Raw genomic sequence first — 20658 nt, 5'->3', positions numbered from 1 at the left:
CACTGACAATGGTTGATTAATCTGGACGAATGACATTAGAAATGGATGTGAACGCTTCACGTGCGCAAATACACAGTGTATTACGCTCTCGCGCCCGTTAACGTGCACCATCACCACACACCGATTGAATTAAAGTCAAGATGGCGACCGAGGGCGAATACGAGTCGATCCTGTGTGTGAAACCTGACGTTAACGTTTACCGAATCCCGCCGCGGGCATCGAACCGGGGAGTCAGGTAAGAGACCCGGTTCCGTCAGAATCAACCAGTGGCCTTGCCCTGGTCTGACTCCAGCATCCATTGTTTGATACGGCGATATATCAACCTCCCCGTAGGCAAAGCTCTTGTCCCCACATCAAGGCAATGTAAAGTCCATATAAAGGCTATAATGGTCGTCTCTGTTGCCTTTGCAGTACGCAATAGCTTTTTCTAAGGTGGCTTACTAGGCAAATTGGTTGGGGAGGAATAGTCTACCACCAGATGTCAAGGTTGTGCGTAGTGGGATGGATAGGGAGAATACACCTGTCATTATTGTAGTCCACCTGTCGGTATTAGACAATGACACTGAATCCTGTTTTCAGTGCGAAAACGTGACTGTGTCGTGTCCCCGTTTTATAGAATGCGCTTTGACTGCGCTCTTCTTTGGGGCGAATGTTTAATGAAAGGCTATTGCGGATACTACGGTATTTAAAGGTCCAGAGGATTAGGTGAGATTTTTACTCCCTCTGAGGATTATCTGGGCATTTTCTCTGTTGTCGCCTATCCTGTTACTTGCTGAACAGGGTTCGTTAAAGGATCTCTTGTTAACAGTGACTTCAGTCCTGTTAGGGAACCGTCTACGTTTGGCAGTGTGTGTGTGACTATATTGTGTTTACCCATTTGTTCATTGGCTGGTGTTTTAACGTGATCCAGTCTATCTCCATGCTGACTGGACAGCCTCCATACTGTATCTGTCTCCTGGGAGCTGATTGGCTGACCACCAGTAACGTGCCATGACCACACACAAAGCTGAGTCTGTTGTGTGATGTAGTGAGTAATAATAATGAGGGACTATTCCACCCCAGGTCTGGTGAACTGCCAGCCCAGTCACCAGCCCAGTCCCCGGCCCAGTCCCCAGCCCAGTCCCCAGCCCAGTCCCCAGCCCAGTCACCAGCCCAGTCCCCAGCCCAGTCCCCAGCCCAGTCCCCAGCCCAGTCCCCAGCCCAGTCCCCAGCCCAGACACCAGCCCAGTCCCCAGCCCAGTTACCAGCCCAGTCACTCATTTCAGTAGCAAGGTGTAGTGGTTGGTTATCAACAACATGGTCTCCCTCTTTCTCACACACACACACCTATACAGTCAGTCTCATCCCTGATTGGCTGTCTGTGTCTCCCTCAGGGCTGCGGATTGGAAGCTGGACGCCCCTGATTGGACAGGCCGTATGAGAGTGACGGCTCGGGGAAAAGTGGCTTTCATCAAACTGGAGGACAAGATCTCTGGTGAGAGGCCAAATCTTTACAAATTATCATTTTTTGTTCTTGGACATAAAAGACTGTAAAATCACCAGGAAATGCTCAAAGTAATTTTAATGTAGGAAATCTGTTCCCAAGTATTCTCACGCATAAATAGAGAGGCATATGTGATCGTATCCCAATGTAATCAAGTTTTGAAATGATTCTGTTTTTGTCAAATACTATCTGTTTCTTGCGGTCAATTTGCAGTGTGCAAATTATTTATAACTATGTTCTGACCATCCGCTCAAGGAATTTGCCCACTGCTGAATGTAATTGGGGACTCCTGCAATAGCCCCTAGCCCACCTCTAGCCCACCTCTAGGCACTTCTAGTCAGAAGATCATTGTGCCCAATTCCAAATCGTCCCCTGGGAACTTCTTGTTGATCTGAAAGGACCATGTTAACTGTTCCACCTTGCCCTCTGACTCTTGACTAGAACCGTTAGTTATAATGCCTGAGTTATAACTACCCGTCTCTGCAGGGGAGCTGTTTGCACAGGCACCAGTGGACGAGTACCCTGGCATCGCCATAGAAACCGTCAGTGACTCCAGTCGTTACTTTGTGCTTCGGATCCAGGATGAGAGTGGTGGGTTGTTGATCGTCGTCCATTGTCACCATATAGCCAAATTAGAAAGAAGTATCACACACTACTTCCTCACATTTTCTATTGGCAGTTATTATACTGAACAAAAATATATATGCAACATGTAAAGTTTTGTTCCCATGTTTCATGAGCTGAAATAAAAGATCCCAGAGATGTTCCATATGCCCAAAAAGCTTATTTCACAAAATAAAATGTGCACATATTTGTTTACGTCCCTTTTAGTGAGCATTTCTCCTTTGCCAAGATAATCCATCCACCTGACAGGTGTGGCATATCAAGAAGCTGATTAAACAGCATCGTCATTACACAGGTGCATCTAGTGCTGGTGACAATAAATGGCCACTCTAAAATGTTCAGTTTTGTCACAAAACACAATGCCACAGATATCTCAAGTTTTGAGGGAGCATGCAACTGGCATGCTGACTGCAGGAATGTCCACCAGAGCTGTTGCCAGAGAATTGAATGTTTATTTCTCTACTATAAGCCGCCTCCAACATTGTTTTAGAGAATTTGGCAGTACATCCAACCGGCCTCACTACCTCAGACCACGTTTAACCACGCCAGGCCAGGACCTCCATATCTGGCTTCTTCACCTGCCACCCAGACAGCTGATGAAACTGAGAAGTATTTCTGTCTGTATTAAAGCCCTTTTGTGGGGAAAAACATACTCTGATTGGCTGGGCCTGGCTCCCCAGTGGGTGGGCTTGGCTCCCAAGTGGGTGGACCTATGCCCTCCCAGGCCCACCCATGGCTGTGCCCCTGCCCAGTCATGTGAAATCCATAGAATAGGGCCTAATTTATTTAATTAAATTGACTGATTTCCGTATATGAACTGTAACTCAGTAAAATCGTTGAAATTGTTGCATGTTGCGTTCATATTGTTGTTCAGTATAGTATTAGTAGTATACCACAGTAATAACAAAGTATGTTTTGGATCATTTGAGTATGTAGTTTGAAACAGTATTCTACTACAGCATTTGGAGTACACAATCAGTTGTTTCTCACTGTGCTATGTCTCTGTTTTAGGATCAGTGTGTGTACGAAGTGATTTGATTTGTAATTTACATTGGTCTGTTGTTCTTCTCTGACCTCTGTCTCCCAGGTCGCAGTGCGTTCATAGGCATCGGGTTCGGGGACAGAGGAGACTCGTTTGACTTCAACGTGGCGCTGCAGGACCACTTTAAGTGTGTTGCTCTTACAGCTGTCAGCTGTCACAACAGAGATAACACTCTCATTACATTAGCGAACAAGTGCAGATCAGAGCTAGAATGTAGACTTCTAACTGACATGAATTAGTGATAGCCTGTCATCTGTTTCACTCTATAATTCTCAATTCAATTCCAAGGGGCTTTATTGACATGGAAAACATATGTTTATATTCAAATCAAAATCAAATCAAATTTTATTAGTCACATGCGCTGAATACAACAGGTGTAGATCCTACAGTGAAATGCTTACTTACGAGCCCCTAACCAATAATGCAGTTTCCAAAAAATACGGATAAGAATAAGAGATAAAAGCAATTCAAGAGCAGCAATAAAATAACAATAGCAAGACTATATACAGGGTAGCAGTACAGAGTCAATGTGCGGGGGCACCGGTTAGTTGAGGTAGTATGTACATGTAGGTAGAGTTATTAAAGTGACTATGCATAGATAATAACAGAGAGTAGCAGTGGTGTAAAGAAGGGGTGAGAGGGGCACTGCAAATAGTCTGGGTAGCCATTTGATTAGATGTTCAGTAGTCTTATGGCTTGGGGGTAAAAGCTGTTTAGAAGCCTCTTGGACCTAGACTTGGCACTCCGGTACCGCTTGCCGTGCGGTAGCAGAGAGAACAGTCTATGACTAGGGTGGCTGGAGTCTTTGACAATTTTTAGGGCCTTCCTCTGACACCGCCTGGTATAGATGTCCTGGATGGCAGGAAGCTTGGCCCCAGTGATGTACTGGGCTGTTCGCACTACCCTCTGTAGGGCCTTGTGGTCGGAGGCCGAGCAGTTGCCATACCAGGCAATGATGCAACCAGTCAGGATGCCCTCGATGGTGCAGCTGTAGAACCTTTTGACGATCTGGGGACCCATGCCAAATCTTTTCAGTCTCCTGAGGGGGAATAGGTTTTGTCGTGCCCTCTTCACGACTGTCTTGGTGTGCTTGGACCATGTTAGTTTGTTGGTGATGTGGACACCAAGGAACTTGAAGCTCTCAACCTGCTCCACTGCAGCCCCGTCGATGAGAATGTTGGCGTGCTCGGTCCTCCTCTTCCTGTAGTCCACAATCATCTCCTTTGTCTTGCCAATGCAAGTGAAATAAACAATCACAAATTAAAAGTAAACATTATGCACATAACATTTTTCAAAAGAATAAAGATGCTTGAAATGTAATATCTAGCTATAACTCTCTGTCCCTTTTTCCCTCTCATTCTTTCTCTCTATCTGTTTACTGTATATATCTCTTTCTCTCTCTCTCTCTCTCTCTCTCTCTATCTCTCTCTCTCTCTACCTACCTCTGTCTCTCTGTCTCTCTGTCAGGTGGGTGAAACAGGAGCTTGAGATCAGTAAGCAGTCTCAGACTCCAGACAACACTCCTAAACTGGACCTGGGTTTCAAAGAGGGACAGACCATCACTCTCAATATCGGGGTAACTTCCTCAACTCATACCCATAATACTCCTACCATGGTACCATCTGGTTAGTGCCTAACAACTAAAAAACGAACATGCACGCACACGTTGCAAACCCATGCTCTGTTTATAAGCTTTGTCAAGCTATCACTCAAACACCTATTCCTCTCTCCTTCCTTCTCACCCGTCGCCCCTCTTTCTTTCTTTCTTTCTTTCTTTCTTTCTTTCTTTCTTTCTTTCTTTCTTTCTTTCTTTCTTTCTTTCTTTCTTTCTTTCTTTCTTTCTTTCTTTCTTTCTTTCCATTTCTGTTCCTCTCTCAGCAAGGCAGAAAGAGAGACAAGTCCCGCCCCCAGAGCGCTGGTGGCTTTGGGCTCCTCCCTCCTCCCCCTGGCGGTGGAGGTGCCAAGATAGCCCCTCCCCCTATGTCAAGCTCCTCCAATGACAACGAAGGTTTATTCTCAGGGGGAGACTTATTCTCTGCGGGAAGTGACTCGTTTTCAGGGGGAAGTGACACATTTTCAGGAGGAAACAACACATTCTCAGCAGGAAGTGACATGTTCTCAGGGGGAAGTAACACAGGTAGGTGATTAGCATTTTGGGCCACATTCAGCGACGTGTAATGCTACTGGTTGTTCAGATAGATATGTACTACATGACCAAAAGTATGTGGACACCTGCTCCCTGAACATCTCATTCCAAAATCATGGGCATTAATATGGAGTTGGTCCCCCCTTTGCTGCCATAACAGCCTCCACTCTTTTGGGAAGGCTTTCTGTGAGGACTTGCTTCCATTCAGCCAAAAGACCATTAGTGAGGTCAGGCAGTGATGTTCTGCAATTAGGCCTAGCTCGCAACTGGCGTTCCTATTCATCCCAAAGGTGTTCGATGGGGTTGAGGTCAGGGCTCTGTGCAGGACAGTCAAGTTCTTCCACACCGATCTCAACAAACCATTTCTGCCTGGACCTCGCTTTGTGCACTGTGGCATTGTCATACTGAAACAGGAAAGGGCCTTCCCCAAAATTTTGCCACAAAGTTGGAAGCACAGAATCGTCTAGAATGTCATTGTATGCTGTAACTTTAGGATTTCCCTTAACTTGAACAAAGGGGCCTAGCCTGATCCATGAAAAACAGCCCCAGACCTTTATTCCTCCTCCACCAAACTTGACAGTCGTCACTATGCATTGGGGCAGGTAGCGTTCACCTGTTCATCCGCCAAACCCAGATTCGTTCGTCGGACTGCCAGATGGTGAAGCGTATTTATCACTCTAGAGAATGCATTTCCACTGCTCCAGAGTCCAATGGCGGCAAGCTTTACACCACTCTAGCCAACGCTTGGCATTATGCATAGTGATCTTAGGCTTGTGTGCGGCTGCTCGGCCATGGAAACCTATTTCATGAAGCTCCCGACGAACAGTTCCTGTGCTGACGTTGCTTCCAGAGGCAGTTTGGAAGTTGGTAGTGAGTGTTGCAACAGAGGACAGACAATTTTTACTCGCTACGCTCTTCAGCACTCGCCGGTCACATTCTGTGAGCTTGTGTGGCCTACCACTTCGCGGCTGAGCCGTTGTTGCTCCTAGACGTTTCCACGTTCCACACACAATAACAGCACTTACAGTTGACTGGGGCAGCTCTAGCAGGGAAGAAATTTGACAAAATGACAGTGCCGCGTTGAAAGTCACTGAGCTCTTCAGTAAGGCCATTCTACTGCCAATGTTTGTCTATGGAGATTGCATGGCTGTGTGCTCAATTTCATACACCTGTCAGCAACAGGTGTGAGGTGTGGCTGACATAGCCGAATCCACAAATTTGAAGAGATATTCACATACTTTTGTGTGTGTGTGTGTGTGTGTGTGTGTGTGTGTGTGTGTGTGTGTGTGTGTGTGTGTGTGTAATAAAACCAAAAATAAACTCAACATGTAAAGTCTTGGTCCCATGTTTCATGAGCTGAAATACAATATCTCAGAAATTTTACATATGCACAAATAGCTTAGTCTCTCAAATGTTGTGCACAAATTTGTCTACATCCCTGTTAGTGTGCATTTCTCCTTTGCCAAGATACTGTAATCGTACCACCTGACAGGTGTGGCATATCAAGAAGCTGATTAAACAGCATGATCATTACAGAGGTGCACCTTGTGCTGGGAACAATAAAAGGCCACTCTGAAGTGTTCAGTTTTGTCACAAAAAATGCCATAGATGTCTCAAGTTTCGAGGGAGTGTGGAATTGGCATGCTGACTGCAGAAATGTCCACCAGAGCTGTTGCCAGAGAATTGGATGTTAATTTCTCTACCATAAGCCGCCTCCAACGTTGTTTTAGAGAATTTGGCAGTACGTCCAACCGGCCTCACAACCGCAGACCACGCGTAACCACGCCAGCCCAGGACCTCCACATCCGGCTTCATCACCTGCGGGATTGTCTTAGACCAGCCACCCGGACAACTGATGATATTGAGCAGTATTCTGTCTGTCATAAAGCCCTTTTCTGGGGAAAAACTCTGATTGGCTGGGCCTGGCTCCCAAGTGGGTGGGCCTATGTCCTCCCAAGCCCACCTATGGCTGTGCTCCTGGCCTCTCATGTGAAATACATAGATTAGGGCCTCATTTATTTATTTCAATTGACTGATTTCCGTATATGAACTGTAACTCAGTAAAATCATTGAAATTGTTGCATGTTGCGTTTATATTTTTGTTCAGTATAGATCTGCTCTGGCATGTAGATTAGGGATGATGTCAGCTCCTTACAAGACAATTCTATGTGCAACGTTCAGAGCGTTGTGTTCTCCTGAATGTGACCCTGTTCTTATATTGCTGCTTCTGATTCATTTGTTTGTTTATCTTGTTTGATTACCCTAGTAACTGCTTTTTCTGTATAGCGCATTTTGCTACCATTGTTGAAGACTATTTTTACAGTTCCCCAAACCATGCTGTGAATTCATTTGACTGAAGGGAAAAAGTGTATGTTTTATATGCCACTGTGTAATTAGGTTAAGGATTGAATGGGGCCCAGGGTGTTCTTTCTTTTAGTTTTATGAGCTAACCAAGAAAAAAGGCTATTGTCGTTAGAGTATGAATATAGAGAAAGTAGTAGAGGGTGTGTATTGAAGGGTCTGATGTGTGTTGTCTCCATAGAGATCCTATTAAATTTGTTTTCTAATTCCTAATTCTATCGTTGTCTCTCTGTTCTCAGGCTGTTTGTTAGACCTGGACAGCAGTAACTCCAGCTCTGTGGTGCAGCCAATCCCCAACCCTACAGGCGGCTCGGACATGTGGGGAGACTTCTCTGCCCCAGAAAAGTAAGGGGATAATCTTCTCTCTTTCATCCTTTTCTCTCTTCTTTCATTATTCTGTTCCCCACATTAATGCTCTCCTCTTTTTCCCATATTGCAGGTCAGTGTCTTCTCTCGCCAACGATGATGGTTCCACCAACTGGCAGCAGTTCTGAGGCCGTCGCACAATCTCTTTCACTTGACCTTCACCTGACCTTTAACCCCTGAGGAGGACTCCAGAGGAGGACTCCAGCAGAACACTGTATATTATCACCTCAACCTCAGTGTACTCTTTCTCTCTCTCTCTTCCCCCTCTCTTTATTTCTCTCTCTCTTCACCCCTCTCCTGGCTTCCTCTCCTTACCATCCTCTCCCTCCAAAGTTACACTCTCTCCCCCTCTGTCCCCCTCTCCTTGCCCTCCTCTCCCTCTGTCTCTCTATCTATTGCAACAGAGTATTTATTTATTACTGAGGGAAAAGACTGAGGGAAAATCTCTCTAAATGAAAGATGGCACAGAAAGGAATGATGGTGACTCACACTAATATAGTCTTGATAAATAAATACATTAATTAATTTATGTACATAATATATTATTGTAAATGTATATATTGTCAGTAGATTGTAATTCCCATTGTTGTTGTGGTAGTGTTGTAGTTCATTTTCCTTTAGAATCTCCAGTACAACTGGAATTATCGCCTGAAATAACTGATTTACAGGATGCATTAGTATATGACCAAGTTATCTTATATCTGATCTAAGGTCAGTTTTGCGTTTTCCTCTTAATTGCTAAGGTTAGGCCATGGTGAGTCTGGAGCTGTGCTTTGGAGCAGCTTCTGCTTTGAGTGGACACTGATCTACTGTAAGTTTACACAGCAGTCATGCTGTTTGGCGCCCTTTAGTGGGCTATTGTGGTCCTACAACCACAGTCTGACAGGGAGAGTGGTGAGATGCACAGCAGCAGCTGCTGTGGACGTTATCACTGCTGGCTGGGGATGGGCACTTGTCTGGGTCACTTGGCTGCATTGTTTTAACAGGAGGCTGGTGTTAGTTGGTCAATTAACACAGAAATGGAGGGAGAGAGAGGAAGTAAGTGTGCTGATTGAGGGAAGTGATAGCAGAGTGAGGGGATGAAAGGGAAAGATGGGTGGGGTCTGAGGAGGGATGGAGGGTGAGGAAGGGCTTAAACCCATGGGGTGATAGACAGGCCTGATTTAGGCCTTGTGATGTAAACAGTACCTAGGGGTTTCTGGGTAGAGATGACTCATTTAGGTCACGACTTTTGCCCTGCTGGATGAATAGCCCTGTGTGTGTACATACAACTGTCTGTCTGTCCGTCCGTCCGTCCGTCTGTCTGTATTCTATACGTTGTACCCTGGAACTAACATAACTCTGTCAATGCAGTCAGACCATTCCAGTCCTTGTGAGATGCAGTGTTTTACTTTACTGTTGTGTTGTTATTGTGAGAGAAAGGAGGGAGGGATAGAGGAATGGATGGATGGATGGATGGAGGGAGGGATAGAGGGTTGATGGAGGGAGGGGTAAAGGGATGGATGGATGGAGGAATAGAGGGATGGATGGAGGGATAGAGGGAGGGAAGGATGGGTAGATGGAGGGATGATGGAGGGAGGGAGGAAGGGATGTATGATAGGAGGGATAGAGGGATGGATAGATTGAGGGAGGGAGGGATAAAGGGATAGAGGGATGGATGGATAGAGGGAGTGATAGAAGGAGGGATAGATGGAGGGATGGATGATAATGCTGTACAGGACATCATAATATTACAGTAATCCAGTTATGTGGCTTTTGTACTTATCATTGTGTGTCTTTCTCTCATGGACACACACATGGACTCAAACATTTGCATTGACTGATGACATGATGTTGATTAATGAGGTGATAATTGATTGATTTCCTGTGTGAGAACACAGCTAGTGGGAGAACTGGTATGAACTGGTGAGAGTCTGTGTAGACCCTACTCATGTTGGTTTATGTGTTTATTCTTGACATTACAAATACAAAATATATGTGTATGTAAATGTTGATGTATTGAAAATCAAAGCATAAAGATATCAAGTAATGTTGAATCAAGGTTGACTTATTTTCTTTTTATCTACATGAGGAAAAAAACGGAACTACATCAATAAAGCAATCCACACATAAACCAATGAATGACATTTTATTGGGTAGTATTGCACTGCTTCGGTGTTGGATTGTGATAGAGTGCTTTACAGTAAGGTGTCAGTAATGACAGAGTGGATACTTTGTTCTCAGACTGTCTCGACAGTACACAACTACAGGAACTCAACAGCGTTCCATCTGAACAGTATTATACAGCCCGCAACTGCACTGACGTAAACCTCCAGAACATGATCCGTGTCAAATAAAACACAGGTCAAATCTGTGGGGAGTGATTTCTCCCCTGATATTCACAGACAGTTCTAATAAAACACAGGGCCAATAGAAGAACTGAGAAATATGACTCAGACTGTTCTTAACTGGAGTTACGTGGACTGTGTTATATATATATATATATATATATATATTGTCGTTTGTTTGTGTGTGTCTGGTTGTGTGTGTGTGTGTGTGTGTGTGGTTGTGTGTGTCTGTGTGGTTGTGTATTAAGGCACAGGCTAGCACCAGGTGTTGAGCAGAGGATTTATGGTGTTTTGGGGTGTTTTTATGGAGACAACCCAGTGTTCTGTCTCCAAGGGTGTCCTCTCTCCTCCTCCTTCTCTCCTTCCTCCCTTCTTCTTCCACCCCTCCTTCTGTCTCTGCCATCTTGGGCCCATCAGGCCTTGTTTTCCCAGGTTTTGGGGTTGCCACGGCGATTGCGACAGCGTTTCTTATTGGTGGTTGACCTCTGGAAGCGTTTGGGCCAGCCGGACCGCTCCCTGCAGAGCTCAGCTGGGATGGAGAGAAGAGAGAGGATGTGTGGGCTCAGATGTCCTAAAGTCAGTAAGTGTTTCATGCACTCTAAGATTGTTATGTTGTTGTAATCCTAACAACGGGTCTAATGAAGGGCTATCAGGTGGACTGTCTTACCCTTCAGGTACTCATCCTGTTGGCAGACAGTTCTAACACAGATCTCCTTGTTGATCACATAGACACGAGGGAGGCTGAGACAAACCAGGAGACAGACATCATTACACTATAATCAGAGCCCAGCTGCTGTCTCTAAAACATGCCTCTCTGTACAGGCTCTCAGGTTGAAACCAATGGACTTTGACTGCATGACCAGGAGGCACTGAGTGTGTCTATGTTTTCCAGTGACAGAGAGCCTGTAGTTGCAGTTTACCTGTAAAGGCAGAGGGAGTGGATGCATCTCTTCATGGGCCGGTGGACAGAGTACATCCTGGTGCAGGGGTACGTCTCTTCCCTACAGTCTAGCACAGAGGAAACACACAACATCCAGATAACTCACACACAATGTTTAGATAACACTGGACACCACTGGTCATCCCTGGCCTAACACTGTTCAGTGATGTTTCTGTTCCACACTGAAGACCTCACTCACCAGGTGGTAGGGTAGAGACAGACCTCACTCACCAGGTGGTAGGGTAGAGACAGACACCTCACTCACCAGGTGGTAGGGTAGAGACAGAAACCTCACTCACCAGATGGTAGGGTAGAGACAGACACCTCACTCACCAGATGGTAGGGTAGAGACAGACCTCACTCACCAGGTGGTAGGGTAGAGACAGACCTCACTCACCAGGTGGTAGGGTAGAGACAGACCTCACTCACCAGGTGGTAGGGTAGAGACAGACCTCACTCACCTGATGGTAGGGTAGAGACAGACACCTCACACACTAGATGCTACGGTAGAGACAGACCTCACTCACCAGGTGGTATGGTAGAGACAGTCCTCACTCACCATGTGGTAGGGTAGAGACAGACATCTCACTCACCAGGTGGTAGGGTAGAGACAGACACCTCACTCACCAGGTGGAAGGGTAGAGACAGACCTCACTCACCAGGTGGTAGGGTAGTGACAGACACCTCACACACTAGATGGTAGGGTAGAGACAGACCTCACTCACCAGGTGGTATGGTAGAGACAGTCCTCACTCAGCAGATGGTAGGGTAGAGACAGACATCTCACTCACCAGGTGGTAGGGTAGAGACAGACACCTCACTCACCAGTTGGAAGGGTAGAGACAGACCTCACTCACCAGGTGGTAGGGTAGAGACAGACCTCACTCACCAGGTGGTAGGGTAGAGACAGACCTCACTCACCAGTTGGAAGGGTAGAGACAGACCTCACTCACCAGGTGGTAGGGTAGAGACAGACCTCACTCACCAGGTGGTAGGGTAGAGACAGACCTCACTCACCAGGTGGTAGGGTAGAGACAGACCTCACTCACCAGGTGGTAGGGTAGAGACAGACCTCACTCACCAGGTGGTAGGGTAGAGACAGTCCTCACCAAGTGGTAGGGTAGAGACAGACCTCACTCACCAGATGGTAGGGTAGAGACAGACCTCACTCACCAGGTGGTAGGGTAGAGACAGACCTCACTCACCAGGTGGTAGGGTAGAGACAGACCTCACTCACCAGGTGGTAGGGTACAGACAGACATCTCACTCACCAGGCGGTAGGGTAGAGACAGACCTCACTCACCAGGCGGTAGGGTAGAGACAGACCTCACTCACCAGGTGGTAGGGTAGAGACAGACCTCACTCACCAGGTGGTAGGGTAGAGACAGACACCTTACTCACCAGGTGGTAGGGTAGAGACAGACACCTCACTCACTAGGTGGTAGTGTAGAGACAGACCTCACTCACCAGGTGGTAGGGTAGAGACAGACATCACTCACCAGGTGGTAGGGTCGAGACAGACCTCACTCACCAGGTGGTAGGGTTGAGACAGACCTCACTCACCAGGTGGTAGGGTAGAGACAGACACCTCACTCACCAGGTGGTAGGGTAGAGACAGACACCTCACTCACCAGGTGGTAGGGTAGAGACAGACCTCACTCACCAGGTGGTAGGGTAGAGACAGACACCTCACTCACCAGGTGGTAGGGTAGAGACAGACCTCACTCACCAGGTAGTAGGGTAGAGACAGACACCTCACTCACCAGGTGGTAGGGTAGAGACAGACACCTCACTCACCAGGTGGTAGGGTAGAGACAGACCTCACTCACCAGGTGGTAGGGTAGAGACAGACACCTCACTCACCAGGTGGTAGGGTAGAGACAGACACCTCACTCACCAGGTGGTAGGGTAGAGACAGACCTCACTCACCAGGTGGTAGGGTAGAGACAGACACCTCACTCACCAGGTGGTAGGGTAGAGACAGACCTCACTCACCAGGTAGTAGGGTAGAGACAGACACCTCACTCACCAGGTGGTAGGGTAGAGACAGACACCTCACTCACCAGGTGGTAGGGTAGAGACAGACCTCACTCACCAGGTGGTAGGGTAGAGACAGACCTCACTCACCAGGTGGTAGGGTAGAGACAGACACCTCACTCACCAGGTGGTAGGGTAGAGACAGACCTCACTCACCAGGTGGTAGGGTAGAGACAGACACCTCACTCACCAGGGGGTAGGGTAGAGACAGACCTCACTCACCAGGTGGTATGGTAGAGACAGTCCTCACTCACCAGATGGTAGGGTAGAGACAGACATCTCACTCACCAGGTGGTAGGGTAGAGACAGACACCTCACTCACCAGTTGGAAGGGTAGAGACAGACCTCACTCACCAGGTGGTAGGGTAGAGACAGACCTCACTCACCAGGTGGTAGGGTAGAGACAGACCTCACTCACCAGGTGGTAGGGTAGAGACAGACCTCACTCACCTGATGGTAGGGTAGAGACAGACACCTCACACACTAGATGCTACGGTAGAGACAGACCTCACTCACCAGGTGGTATGGTAGAGACAGTCCTCACTCACCATGTGGTAGGGTAGAGACAGACATCTCACTCACCAGGTGGTAGGGTAGAGACAGACACCTCACTCACCAGGTGGAAGGGTAGAGACAGACCTCACTCACCAGGTGGTAGGGTAGTGACAGACACCTCACACACTAGATGGTAGGGTAGAGACAGACCTCACTCACCAGGTGGTATGGTAGAGACAGTCCTCACTCAGCAGATGGTAGGGTAGAGACAGACATCTCACTCACCAGGTGGTAGGGTAGAGACAGACACCTCACTCACCAGTTGGAAGGGTAGAGACAGACCTCACTCACCAGGTGGTAGGGTAGAGACAGACCTCACTCACCAGGTGGTAGGGTAGAGACAGACCTCACTCACCAGTTGGAAGGGTAGAGACAGACCTCACTCACCAGGTGGTAGGGTAGAGACAGACCTCACTCACCAGGTGGTAGGGTAGAGACAGACCTCACTCACCAGGTGGTAGGGTAGAGACAGACCTCACTCACCAGGTGGTAGGGTAGAGACAGACCTCACTCACCAGGTGGTAGGGTAGAGACAGTCCTCACTCACCAGGTGGTAGGGTAGAGACAGACCTCACTCACCAGATGGTAGGGTAGAGACAGACCTCACTCACCAGGTGGTAGGGTAGAGACAGACCTCACTCACCAGGTGGTAGGGTAGAGACAGACCTCACTCACCAGGTGGTAGGGTACAGACAGACATCTCACTCACCAGGCGGTAGGGTAGAGACAGACCTCACTCACCAGGTAGTAGGGTAGAGACAGACACCTCACTCACCAGGTGGTAGGGTAGAGACAGACACCTCACTCACCAGGTGGTAGGGTAGAGACAGACCTCACTCACCAGGTGGTAGGGTAGAGACAGACACCTCACTCACCAGGTGGTAGGGTAGAGACAGACACCTCACTCACCAGGTGGTAGGGTAGAGACAGACCTCACTCACCAGGTGGTAGGGTAGAGACAGTCCTCACTCACCAGGTAGTAGGGTAGAGACAGACACCTCACTCACCAGGTGGTAGGGTAGAGACAGACCTCACTCACCAGGTGGTAGGGTAGAGACAGACCTCACTCACCAGGTAGTAGGGTAGAGACAGACACCTCACTCACCAGGTGGTAGGGTAGAGACAGACACCTCACTCACCAGGTGGTAGGGTAGAGACAGACCTCACTCACCAGGTGGTAGGGTAGAGACAGACCTCACTCACCAGGTGGTAGGGTAGAGACAGACACCTCACTCACCAGGTGGTAGGGTAGAGACAGACCTCACTCACCAGGTGGTAGGGTAGAGACAGACACCTCACTCACCAGGGGGTAGGGTAGAGACAGACCTCACTCACCAGGTGGTATGGTAGAGACAGTCCTCACTCACCAGATGGTAGGGTAGAGACAGACATCTCACTCACCAGGTGGTAGGGTAGAGACAGACACCTCACTCACCAGTTGGAAGGGTAGAGACAGACCTCACTCACCAGGTGGTAGGGTAGAGACAGACCTCACTCACCAGGTGGTAGGGTAGAGACAGACCTCACTCACCAGGTGGTAGGGTAGAGACAGACCTCACTCACCAGGTGGTAGGGTAGAGACAGACCTCACTCACCAGGTGGTAGGGTAGAGACAGTCCTCACTCACCAGGTGGTAGGGTAGAGACAGACCTCACTCACCAGATGGTAGGGTAGAGACAGACCTCACTCAACAGGAGGTAGGGTAGAGACAGACCTCACTCACCAGGTGGTAGGGTAGAGACAGACCTCACTCACCAGGTGGTAGACTACAGACAGACATCTCACTCACCAGGCGGTAGGGTAGAGACAGACCTCACTCACCAGGCGGTAGGGTAGAGACAGACCTCACTCACCAGGTGGTAGGGTAGAGACAGACCTCACTTACCAGGTGGTAGGGTAGAGACAGTCACCTTACTCACCAGGTGGTAGGGTAGAGACAGACACCTCACTCACTAGGTGGTAGTGTAGAGACAGACCTCACTCACCAGGTGGTAGGGTAGAGACAGACACCTCACTCACCAGGTGGTAGGGTAGAGACAGACACCTCACTCACCAGGTGGTAGGGTAGAGACAGACACCTCACTCACCAGGTGGTAGGGTAGAGACAGACCTCACTCACCAGGTGGTAGGGTAGAGACAGACACCTCACTCACCAGGTGGTAGGGTAGAGACAGACCTCACTCACCAGGTAGTAGGGTAGAGACAGACACCTCACTCACCAGGTGGTAGGGTAGAGACAGACACCTCACTCACCAGGTGGTAGGGTAGAGACAGACCTCACTCACCAGGTGGTAGGGTAGAGACAGACCTCACTCACCAGGTGGTAGGGTAGAGACAGACACCTCACTCACCAGGTGGTAGGGTAGAGACAGACCTCACTCACCAGGTGGTAGGGTAGAGACAGACCTCACTCACCAGGGGGTAGGGTAGAGACAGACCTCACTCACCAGGTGGTATGGTAGAGACAGACCTCACTCACCAGGTGGTAGGGTAGAGACAGACAACTCACTCTCCAGTTGGTAGGGTAGAGACAGACCTCACTCACCAGGTGGTAGGGTAGAGACAGACACCTCACTCACCAGGTGGTAGGGTAGAGACAGACATCACTCACCAGGTGGTAGGGTAGAGACAGACACCTCACTCACCAGGTGGTAGGGTAGAGACAGACACCTCACTCACCAGGTGGTAGGGTAGAGACAGACCTCACTCACCAGGTGGTAGGGTAGAGACAGACCTCACTCACCAGGTAGTAGGGTAGAGACAGACACCTCACTCACCAGGTGGTAGGGTAGAGACAGACACCTCACTCACCAGGTGGTAGGGTAGAGACAGACCTCACTCACCAGGTGGTAGGGTAGAGACAGACCTCACTCACCAGGTGGTAGGGTAGAGACAGACCTCACTCACCAGGTGGTAGGGTAGAGACAGACACCTCACTCACCAGGTGGTAGGGTAGAGACAGACCTCACTCATCAGGAGGTAGGGTCGAGACAGACACCTCACTCACCAGGTGGTAGGGTATAGACAGACACCATACTCACCAGGTGGTAGGGTAGAGACAGACCTCACTCACCAGGTGGTAGGGTAGAGACAGACACCTCACTCACCAGGTGGTAGGGTAGAGACAGACCTCACTCACCAGGTGGTAGGGTAGAGACAGACCTCACTCACCAGGTGGTAGGGTAGAGACACACACCTCACTCACCAGGTGGTAGGGTAGAGACAGACACCTCACTCACCAGGTGGTAGGGTAGAGACAGACACCTCACTCACCAGGTGGTAGGGTAGAGACAGACCTCACTCACCAGGTGGTAGGGTAGAGACAGACCTCACTCACCAGGTGGTAGGGTAGAGACACACACCTCACTCACCAGGTGGTAGGGTAGAGACAGACCTCACTCACCAGGTGGTAGGGTAGAGACAGACCTAACTCACCAGGTGGTATGGTAGAGACAGTCCTCACTCACCATGTGGTAGGGTAGAGACAGACATCTCACTCACCAGGTGGTAGGGTAGAGACAGACACCTCACTCACTAGGTGGAAGGGTAGAGACAGACCTCATTCACCAGGTGGTAGGGTAGAGACAGACACCTCACACACTAGATGGTAGGGTAGAGACAGACCTCACTCACCAGGTGGTATGGTAGAGACAGTCCTCACTCACCAGGTGGTAGGGTAGAGACAGACCTCACTCACCAGGTGGTAGGGTAGAGACAGACCTCACTCACCAGGTGGTAGGGTAGAGACAGACCTCACTCACCAGGTGGTAGGGTAGAGACAGACACCTCACTCACCAGGTGGTAGGGTAGAGACAGACATCTCACTCACCAGGTGGTAGGGTAGAGACATACATCTCACTCACCAGGTGGTAGGGTAGAGACAGACCTCACTCACCAGGTGGTAGGGTAGAGACAGACCTCACTCATCAGGTGGTATGGTAGAGACAGACCTCACTCACCAGGTGGTAGGGTAGAGACAGACCTCACTCACCAGGTGGTAGGGTATAGACAGACCTCACTCACCAGGTGGTAGGGTAGAGACAGACCTCACTCACCAGGTGGTAGGGTAGAGACAGACCTCACTCACCAGGTGGTATGGTAGAGACATACCTCACTCACCAGGTGGTAGGGTAGAGACAGACCTCACTCACCAGGTGGTAGGGTAGAGACAGACCTCACTCACCAGGTGGTAGGGTAGAGACAGACCTCACTCACCAGGTGGTAGGGTTGAGACAGACACCTCACTCACCAGGTGGTAGGGTAGAGACAGACCTCACTCACCAGGTGGTAGGGTGAAGACAGACACCTCAATCACCAGGTGGTAGGTTAGAGACAGACCTCACTCACCAGATGGTAGGGTAGAGACAGACACCTCTCTCACCAGGTGGTAGGGTAGAGACAGACACCTCACTCACCAGGTGGTAGGGTAGAGACAGACCTCACTCACCAGGTGGTAGGGTAGAGACAGACCTCACTCACCAGGTGGTAGGGTAGAGACAGACACCTCACTCACCAGGTGGTAGGGTAGAGACAGACCTCACTCACCAGGTGGTAGGGTAGAGACACACACCTCACTCACCAGGTGGTAGGGTAGAGACAGACCTCACTCACCAGGTGGTAGGGTAGAGACAGACCTAACTCACCAGGTGGTATGGTAGAGACAGTCCTCACTCACCATGTGGTAGGGTAGAGACAGACATCTCACTCACCAGGTGGTAGGGTAGAGACAGACACCTCACTCACTAGGTGGAAGGGTAGAGACAGACCTCACTCACCAGGTGGTAGGGTAGAGACAGACACCTCACACACTAGATGGTAGGGTAGAGACAGACCTCACTCACCAGGTGGTATGGTAGAGACAGTCCTCACTCACCAGGTGGTAGGGTAGAGACAGACCTCACTCACCAGGTGGTAGGGTAGAGACAGACCTCACTCACCAGGTGGTAGGGTAGAGACAGACCTCACTCACCAGGTGGTAGGGTAGAGACAGACACCTCACTCACCAGGTGGTAGGGTAGAGACAGACATCTCACTCACCAGGTGGTAGGGTAGAGACATACATCTCACTCACCAGGTGGTAGGGTAGAGACAGACCTCACTCACCAGGTGGTAGGGTAGAGACAGACCTCACTCACCAGGTGGTAGGGTAGAGACAGACCTCACTCACCAGGTGGTAGGGTAGAGACAGACCTCACTCACCAGGTGGTAGGGTAGAGACAGACCTCACTCACCAGGTGGTAGGGTAGAGACAGACCTCACTCACCAGGTGGTAGGGTAGAGACAGACCTCATTCACCAGGTGGTAGGGTAGAGACAGACACCTCACACACTAGATGGTAGGGTAGAGACAGACCTCACTCACCAGGTGGTATGGTAGAGACAGTCCTCACTCACCAGGTGGTAGGGTAGAGACAGACCTCACTCACCAGGTGGTAGGGTAGAGACAGACCTCACTCACCAGGTGGTAGGGTAGAGACAGACCTCACTCACCAGGTGGTAGGGTAGAGACAGACCTCACTCACCAGGTGGTAGGGTTGAGACAGACACCTCACTCACCAGGTGGTAGGGTAGAGACAGACCTCACTCACCAGGTGGTAGGGTGAAGACAGACACCTCAATCACCAGGTGGTAGGTTAGAGACAGACCTCACTCACCAGATGGGTAGGGTAGAGACAGACACCTCTCTCACCAGGTGGTAGGGTAGAGACAGACACCTCACTCACCAGGTGGTAGGGTAGAGACAGACCTCACTCACCTGATGGTAGGGTAGAGACAGACACCTCACACACTAGATGGTACGGTAGAGACAGACCTCACTCACAAGGTGGTATGGTAGAGACAGTCCTCACTCACCATGTGGTAGGGTAGAGACAGACATCTCACTCACCAGGTGGTAGGGTAGAGACAGACACCTCACTCACCAGGTGGAAGGGTAGAGACAGACCTCACTCACCATGTGGTAGGGTAGAGACAGACACCTCACACACTAGATGGTAGGGTAGAGACAGACCTCACTCACCAGGTGGTATGGTAGAGACAGTCCTCACTCACCAGGTGGTAGGGTAGAGACAGACATCTCACTCACCAGGTGGTAGGGTAGAGACAGACACCTCACTCACCAGGTGGAAGGGTAGAGACAGACCTCACTCACCAGGTGGTAGGGTAGAGACAGACCTCACTCACCAGGTGGTATGGTAGAGACAGACCTCACTCACCAGGTGGTAGGGTAGAGACAGACCTCACTCACCAGGTGGTAGGGTAGAGACAGACACCTCACACACTAGATGGTAGGGTAGAGACAGACCTCACTCACCAGGTGGTATGGTAGAGACAGTCCTCACTCACCAGGTGGTAGGGTAGAGACAGACCTCACTCACCAGGTGGTAGGGTAGAGACAGACCTCACTCACCAGGTGGTAGGGTAGAGACAGACCTCACTCACCAGGTGGTAGGGTAGAGACAGACCTCACTCACCAGGTGGTAGGGTTGAGACAGACACCTCACTCACCAGGTGGTAGGGTAGAGACAGACCTCACTCACCAGGTGGTAGGGTGAAGACAGACACCTCAATCACCAGGTGGTAGGTTAGAGACAGACCTCACTCACCAGATGGTAGGGTAGAGACAGACACCTCTCTCACCAGGTGGTAGGGTAGAGACAGACACCTCACTCACCAGGTGGTAGGGTAGAGACAGACCTCACTCACCTGATGGTAGGGTAGAGACAGACACCTCACACACTAGATGGTACGGTAGAGACAGACCTCACTCACCAGGTGG

The 20658-nt window shown here is 49.5% G+C and overlaps 1 protein-coding gene across 1 annotated transcript; it reads left to right on the top strand.

The window, feature by feature from the left end:
• Window positions 1–107: 107 nt before the first annotated feature.
• Window positions 108–10058, top strand: LOC106576987 (adaptin ear-binding coat-associated protein 1). The gene is made up of 8 exons (XM_045699973.1): window positions 108–235; window positions 1374–1474; window positions 1970–2074; window positions 3195–3276; window positions 4617–4725; window positions 5028–5286; window positions 7896–8001; window positions 8096–10058. Exons 1-8 carry the CDS (start codon window positions 141–143, stop codon window positions 8148–8150), a joined length of 912 nt encoding a protein of 303 aa, XP_045555929.1. The 5' UTR covers window positions 108–140; the 3' UTR covers window positions 8151–10058.
• Window positions 10059–20658: the final 10600 nt, after the last annotated feature.

This window comes from Salmo salar, chromosome ssa02 (assembly GCF_905237065.1).
Source record: "Salmo salar chromosome ssa02, Ssal_v3.1, whole genome shotgun sequence".
Taxonomy (NCBI): domain Eukaryota; kingdom Metazoa; phylum Chordata; class Actinopteri; order Salmoniformes; family Salmonidae; genus Salmo; species Salmo salar.
This window is presented reverse-complemented; position numbering and strand designations above follow the sequence as displayed.